This window comes from Alosa sapidissima, chromosome 20 (assembly GCF_018492685.1).
Source record: "Alosa sapidissima isolate fAloSap1 chromosome 20, fAloSap1.pri, whole genome shotgun sequence".
In the NCBI taxonomy this organism is placed as follows: domain Eukaryota; kingdom Metazoa; phylum Chordata; class Actinopteri; order Clupeiformes; family Clupeidae; genus Alosa; species Alosa sapidissima.
In genome coordinates, this window is record NC_055976.1 from 30,808,116 (window position 1) to 30,816,110 (window position 7,995).

The 7,995-nt window shown below is 40.4% G+C and overlaps 1 protein-coding gene across 2 annotated transcripts; it reads right to left on the reverse strand.

Moving 5' to 3' along the window:
- Nucleotides 1-5,798: 5,798 nt before the first annotated feature.
- LOC121693967 (extensin-like) lies at nt 5,799-6,611 on the reverse strand. 2 transcript variants are annotated; one of them, XR_006025624.1, is made up of 2 exons: nt 6,527-6,561; nt 5,799-6,309 (listed from the first exon to the last, which is right to left on the reverse strand). XR_006025624.1 is itself a non-coding variant. In XM_042073859.1 (2 exons), exons 1-2 carry the CDS (start codon nt 6,573-6,575, stop codon nt 5,947-5,949), a joined length of 300 nt encoding a protein of 99 aa, XP_041929793.1. In that variant the 5' UTR covers nt 6,576-6,611; the 3' UTR covers nt 5,799-5,946. The 2 variants fall into 2 exon arrangements, 1 of the variants encoding a protein (XP_041929793.1); XM_042073859.1 differs by having other exon boundaries at nt 5,799-6,197; nt 6,527-6,611.
- Between the last annotated feature and the right edge of the window lie 1,384 nt (nt 6,612-7,995).

Below are 7,995 nucleotides of genomic sequence, written 5' to 3' on the forward strand. Positions count from 1 at the left end.
GTCTGGCTTCACAACTTGCAGCACAATGCAGGCGACGGTTCCAAAACATTGAACACAACCACACTCTTGCAGCTAGCACCTTTTTGGACATTCGCTTCAGAAACATTGTGTTCTGTGATTCTGCAAATGTGGAAGTGATTAAATCAAGGCTCAAAACAGAGATGCAAGCCCTGGCCTGCACTGAAACACAGTCAACCAGACATGAAGCCGCTGCGACTGCATCAGCTGTGACACAAGGGTCACCTGCTGAGTGTTCATCATCCAAGGGATTGTGGCGGGAGTTTGACAGTCGGGTTGAGGCTTTTCAGAACAAACACAGATGCATATATTGAAATGAGAAGATACATGGAGGAAAAGGTGATCCCAAGGAGTGAGGACCCTTTGATTTGGTGGAGAAAAAATGAAGCCACATTTCCACTGCTGAACAAAGTTGCGAAAAAATACCTCAGAACTTTTGCAACGTCTGTTCCAGCAGAGAGACTCTTCTCTAAAGCCGGAGAAATAATCAGCCAGAGGCGCAATCGTCTTAAAGCAGAAAATGTGAATATGATACTTTTTCTGAACGCCAATCTGAGAATTCAGTAAAGTGTGACGACATATCCCGAGTGCACTAAAGGTGTGATGGTGTCAGCCATTTTTCTAGTTAATTTGACCAAGTTAACTTTCTCAGGGCACAACTGTCTTTCTTATGCAGGTTTATACAATAAGGAAATCCTAGTTACAGTGCATGAAAATGTTCTGTTCTGTTATCCGAAGTCTTCTTCTTCTTCTTCTTCTTCCCACCAAATTTCTGCGTCTAATTCAGCTTCAACCGTTTAACGTAGAAACTTCGTTCAAACTTTGTAACGTAGGTCTTGAAAAGGAGACTTGAGGAATGTATTTTTCACTTTTGTAAACTTTATACTTTTTGAGATATTAATAAAAAACAAGCTTATTTTTCCCCATAGACTTTGTATGGGGACTATGACATCATAATGGGCTAATTAACTTGATTTGCACCTGTATCAACTTCCAGCTGCTCAACTAGGTCCCATCAAAAAGCTAGTTAAACTGATTGCACCTGTATCAACTGCTTTCTGCTCAATTAGGCCAACTCTCTTTGTGTATCTCCATTCTACAAGGATATAAGGCACATTCCATCCAACTTTCTATCCATTCATCCTCTTCAAACCATTCACTCATCTACCCATTAAACTATCCATCAACATCCATTAAACAATCTGCCTATCAACATCCATTCAACTTTCTGTCTATCAACATCCATTATACTATCTACATTTAACTTTTAAACTATATACTCTGTCTCAGGCTTTAAACATATAATCTGGCTCTACAGATCCTGTTCAACTATTTCCTCTGCCCACAACTGTTTCAAAATAAATGTCCTCACTACAATAATTCACTAATAAATAATTTAACTATTTAAACTACTCAACTATGTAACTGTTCAGCCATTTCAACTGTCAGTTGTTATCAACTATGACTTCTGCCAACTGTTATCAAATAAAAGTTTGTTTTGCATTTTATGTTAATATACAGAATGTTTATATTTTCATGCACTGGTAATTGTTTTTGTTTGTTTTGGGTTTTTCCTTTATATTTAATTTATTTAATTCATATTTATGTTATTTTTTATTTTATTATGCATAAAGCCAGAGAAATAATCAGCCAGAGGCGCAATTGTCTTAAAGCAGAACATGTGAATATGATACTTTTTCTGAACAGCAATCTGAGAATTCAGTACAGTGTGACGACATATCCCGAGTGCACTAAAGGTGTGATGGTGTCAGCCATTTTTCTAGTTAATTTGACCAAGTTCATTTTCTCAGGGCACAACTGTCTTTCTTATGCAGGTTTATAAGATAAGGAAATCGTAGTTTATTATGATCTTTATGACCTCTTGTTTTTGCTTCAGTGAGGTGTTACATGTTTAGTTCTACAAAGAGGTTCCAAACATAACATTGTTATGATATAGTAGTTGTTTTTGTTTGTTTTGGGTCTTTTCCTTTTAGTTTTTTTTACCAAAATTGGTCTTTTTCTTTTTTTTAGAAATAAGAAAAGTGAAAATGTGTATGTTTTTGTTTATTTTTTTTGTTTTTGTTTTCATATTTAATTTATTTAATTCATATTTATGTTATTTATTTTATTTTGTATTTTATTATGCATTGGCCATAATACATTTTGTATAAATGGTCTGTAATTGACTTGTGATTTGTCTTAAATGTAATAATATTTTTTACTGACAAAAATTGCCAATAAGTATCGGTATCGATATCGATGAAAATGCAAGAAAAAGTATCAGTATCATATCGAATCCTAAAAGTGTGGTATCGCCCATCCCTACTGCAGACAGTGATCGAGCAGGTCGGAAAGTTTGTTGGAGTGAACACAAGGCCAGTAGTTGACCAGCTCTTCGCCCCACCTGAAGGCAGAAAGCGCAAGTTTGAGAGAGGTTCCCCAGCTGCAAGAAGAAGCGAATGAAGGACAGTCAGAGGAGCTGAAAGAGATTAGGGAGATCCACAGGGAAGGGTACTGCTGCAAAACCTCCACAATAACTGCTTAGCTAAATAGTACAACTTGTAATCTGCTAATTTCTGCTAAAAATAAAAGTTTTGTACCTGCTTCAATGAAATAAAGAGAAAATAAAAGCTAATAAATGTACTCTGTTGAAAACAAAATAAAAGGTTAAAAGGTAGTTTCGAGTGAAAACACATTAAAATTAAGGACCCAAAAATTGCGATGGAAGTTGTGGTGTTTTTAGCTGTTCGTTGCGAAGAAATTGCGAGAGGAAGTGAAAATTGCAAAAATAGTTGCGATTTTTTAATTGAGGGTAATTAAGGTTAGTAAGACCAAAATTACACTGATCATCTTGATGCTTATTAAAAAGGATAAGTAAAGGTACATAGTAAGGGTTACAGAAAATCAAAGTAGGCCTACATTATTTGTGTAAATACTTTGACTAGGGTAATTCACAAAGCAGTATAACCTTTCGTAGAACTATCCAAAAAAGACAGCCCCCTATGAGATGGCATAATGTCATATGTTTCAATACATTCATATATGTTGTAATTCATATTAAGTTCATATCTTTTTAATAATTCATATTCTGTGACTTGCATAATTACTAATAGCCAACTAAGAATCTAGTAATTTCATATTGATTTAAACTATTAGACTACACTTTTCTTTAATGTTATTACATTGGTGGTGTGTATGTCTAATTGACTGCCTGCCACTTTAAGGACGTGAGAGTAGCGTAATAACATATCTAAGTGGATTGGAACGCTTCCATCTCACTGTGTTCGGCTACGACTGGAAATAACTTTTTGCATAGTGCATTACGATATGTGGATAGAATTCGGGATGTTTTCTATGTCATTAGTTAAAATAAATGTTAAAAAATAACTTGTATGAAATCATTCTTGGATCATAGAAGAGGTAAATGTCTTACAATGTTATTAATTTCTATGATTTTGGTAGCACTGCACTACACAAACTGAGCCCACAAGCTAGCAAACATGACACGAGCTAAAAGGACATCTCCAGGTGTAAACGTTTGCCAATGGGTTGCATATTGTAGCCTACTCAAATGTCAGTAAACCAAGTAGGCCTTAATTAACTTAATTTCATATCTTAGGCAGGTTAGCAACACTAGGTTGAGATGACAGATGCAAGTTAAGCAGATCATTAACGTTAGCCTTCTATTTATTGTCATCAAAACTACAGAGGAGTGAACAAGTTATAGGGCAGTCTCTGGTGTCTGCAGAAGTGAGTGTGGCATCTGAGTCAATATTCTGCGTGAGGGACTGATGTGGTAGGTGAAATTTCACGGGAAAACCATGATGATTGGTCAAATTTGCGAAACGTTGCAGTGTTTGGACAAAATTGCGAGGTCGCCCAGAATTCACGAGGATTTGCTGAATTTGCGTTAATTGTTGCGATCGCAACATTGCGAATTCCTGGAGGGACTGGTAGACACAGGTGCCGGAACCGAAGCGACATAGACTTTACAGCAATCGACTTGATAGCCGACTGGAATCCCCACACTCTACAGGGAGAGGTACAGGAGGAGCCACAGCCCCAAGCCACGACCAGTGAGGAGGGCGAGACGTTAGACGAACCAGAAATAAAAGAAACGTGGACAATAAAGGTCACTGAAGACGGAAATAGCGGGTGGGGAGTAATGGCTGTAAACGACAAGGGAGAGGGATTTGAAGGAGGAAGAGGCGAGCTCCCCGCTGTCCTTGAAGATTGGGGGATGTGAGAGACGCAGTGCTATATACAGTGCTATATACAGTTAGCGACCTCCGCCTGGACTGGGAAGAAAAGGACCAGAACAGGTGTCAAAGGGAATGAGACAGGCGCTTTGAGGAGCACTATCTTTGGTTCTGCTGCCCTAGGGAAGGAGAAGAGGGATACACCCCTCGAGTGAGAGGAGATGACTTGCCCACTTTTAGCGACTATTTAAGGGAAGAAAAGGAGGATGGCAACCAGGGTAATGACACCCTTGGAGGAGGTTGTAAAGGAAAACGCTGAAAAGAACATAAAAGGCATCAACCATAAATGGTTCTTGAGATACAAAGGAGATCACACATCATGGCCAGTTGATAATGGCTGTCATGTTATGGACGAAACCTACTAGCTGTTAGCCAATCAGAGTCAAGCAGCTTAGCTCGTTGAATATTAATGAGAACTGGCGCGAATCGAGCTTCATACAGGCTTTCAATACCACACTAGAATGGCTTGAAAGAAGGTAACCAAGGCATGTTTTCCACAAAAAATGTTACAGAGTCCATGGTAGAACTTCAGACATTACCACAAAGTAATGAAATACGTGTGGCAAGGCATCTTTAAAACTATTGGATCCGCCCAGAGCCACTCTGGATCTGCCATAACCAATCGCTAACGTTTGGCCGTGACGTGTGAGCACAATAACTTAATTTAGTCCATTTTACCGAAGCGACTGGTTTCGCCTTGCAGGGTCACATATTTCCAGGCTTCATCCAGACAGCTGAATTAAAGAGGTAGAGTTGTAATAAAATTAGTAGGCCTAAGCTATAGGCTAATCTACAGAAAGTGTGCTGTCATAAATATCAGACATTCAGTAAAATCTTCTAATATCAAGATAGAAAATAATACAGATATATTAAATTGTAATTCTCTGGTGTTGAGGTAGGCTATTAAAATGTTATTTAATAAAATGTCTAGCGTCTAGAATAATGTTTAGAATCCCAGGGCATAGGCGTGCTGTATATTAAAGTTGCTGTAGTTAAAAAGCTCGTAGTTGGATTTCAGGAGTGGGCTGGCAGTCCACCGCGAGGTGTGCCTCCGTCTGTCGTACCCCTGCCTCCTGGTGCTCCCTGGATGCACTATGCTGGGTGTCCGACGGGGCCGCAGCTAGGAATACTGGATTAGGACTCCGGTTCTATTTTGTGGGTTTTCGGAACCAGGGCCATGATTAAGAGGGACGGCCTGGGGCATTCGTATTGCGCCGCTAGAGGTGAAATTCTTGGACCGGCGCAAGACGGACGAAAGCGAAAGCATTTGCCAAGAATGTTTTCATTAATCAAGAACGAAAGTTGGAGGTTCGAAGACGATCAGATACCGTCGTAGTTCCGACCGTAAACGATGCCGACCCTATTAGAAAGAGGTCGGACACAAGCTAATACTTTTTACAAAAAACTTTAATAACGTGATAATAACAAACAATGAAATTAAAGCATTAACTCATAAACAAAAAACTTTAATAACGTGATAGTAACAAACAATGAAATGAAAGCATTAACTCATAAACAAAAAACTGGACTGCCTCCTTCCTGTCCTTTTCCAGGATGATGGTGTCATCAGTAGGCAGGGTAGGTTTAAATTTCCTCCACCTTCTTTTTTTTCTCAGGAGATGTACTCGCAAATTTCTCCTGTGGACAACTTGACTACAGTGTGGACACATTACTGTTTCTCTGTTCTTGCGAATGAGAGGAGGTGGAGGCGGTGGAACTGTGGAGGCTGGAGACTGTGTGATGGTGGCGGCTGCTGCAGGACCTGGAGACTGTGTGATGGTGGCGGCTGGTGCGGAGGCTGGAGACTGTGTGATGGTGGCGGCTGCTGCAGGACCTGGAGACTGTGTGATGGTGGCGGCTGCTGCAGGACCTGGAGACTGTGTGATGGTGGCGGCTGGTGCACGGGGTGGTGATTGGTGACTGTTAATATGCAGTAGAAACTGGTCCTTTCATATGATTGTGGCATTGCACTGAATGCAGTGAAAATGGGCAGACGTCCAGCAAGCCCGGCTACATTTACAGATGAAAACCCCTCTAAAACATGAATGTCTTCAGGAAATCTAATAATCATAGAATGTAATGGATGTACCACCTAGACCTATATGTAAGGGCATCGACTGCCTAAGTCTTATTAAACAAATAATTAAACAAAATAAATCAACAATGTGTCAATAATTATCCTTCATATGCATCTGGGACTGATGCTCAACATCAAGCATACAAATATTATCCATCACAGCAAACCCTACCTTTGAATCGCACAGCAAGCTGCATGTGGTTATCCAGGTGAAATCTCATCTTATACAAGACATTGGTGGTGTAACTGCAACATGGACATTTATACGTTCCACCCTCAAGGTACTTCCCTAGGTCTGGGAGGCCCTCAAGATGGGTAGAGTGCTGAGGAAATAAAGATGAGATTTGTTTTCCATTATGGTGATCAGTAGTGAGTGATTAACATTACTAACTATCTAGACTGCAAGTTGTTTTGATTACCTGAAAAATGTTATGTAAAGTCCGGAGACAATGCACATGACATTTTAACAGACTGTCTATGTTCATGCCGAGGCACTTGTAAGACATCAGTTCACTTGCAATGTCTCCTATAACTATAGTTTCCTTAGTTTATTAAGCTTAGTTTTATTAAGTATGAGATGATTGCCCTCACACCATTCCTAAAAGGATAGTTCCCTGCTTTTAGTAAGCTCATAATGATTGTATCATCATAATATTTTATTATGTAAATAATTTTGCTGTTCCCATCACGCTGTATACACGTAATCATGTCATGTGCTGTGTACCTAGCTAGCAGCCAAGATGTTCTTAAAGCTAGGCTATGCCCTAGCTATGAAGTTGCACTACTAAAGATTTTGTGATGTTCACCACCTTTATGCATTAATTAAACATCTACTTGACAACTTCAATCACTAAGGCTTTCCGAGGAAAACTGTCTTTAGAACGATGATGAACGTACGGAAGATTGAGCACATGTACAGTGTACTGCTAGACTAATTGTATGATACGTGCCTCAGTATAAGTAGTTTGTTCCATCAAAAACACATTTAAAGGTCACATTTTTTAAAGACATTAAGCTTCATACTATCATAAAAATACTTTGTTACTTGCCGACATAATTGCCTCTTCTACTCAAGTACTAGTCGTTTCTGCGGTGTAACAAGACTGAAACTTTCCATAATCAAGTACTTCCATCAAGTGCCCGATGACGTAAACGAAAAAACATGGCTGACTTGGATGTAGGTGGGGCTTGATGTCAAGCCCGGCCTTCCCGCAGGCTGCAGCGAGAGGCTCCTCGCTCCTCTCCCCCAGCTGGCCCCTCCTCCTCCCGTGGCCCCTCCCCATCTGCAGCTGGCTCATCCCCCTCTGCAACTGGCTCCTCCTCCTCAGCTGGCTCCTCCTCCTCTGCTGCCTCCTCCTCCTTAGTTGTTGAAATAGACACACAGATGACAACACACAGAGAAAAGAGGGTGCTGCGCTACATCACTCTACATCTGTAACTTTCCAGCCTGCTTCACTCACCGCAGCCCGAGGGTAGGTGGCCATTCGCCTGCCCTGTCCAACCGTCAGGGGAGGCAAAGATGGGTGCCCGCTGGAGTCTCAGAGACTGCAGCCTCAGCAACCGTCGGGCACTCGCCAGTGCCCGAGTCAACCTTTCCAAGAGAAAAACAAGTAATCTCATTACACTTTTCACATTTGTGAT

What these genes read in the sequence shown, in the direction of transcription:
- LOC121693967 (XM_042073859.1), bottom strand. Translation starts at nt 6,575, where the DNA reads ATGAGATTTCACCTGGATAACCACATGCAGCTTGCTGTGCGATTCAAA. An exon ending in GCTTGCTGTGCGATTCAAAG is followed by an intron (nt 6,198 to 6,526) that starts GTAGGGTTTGCT and finishes GCATATTAACAG; the next exon opens with TCACCAATCACCACCCCGTG.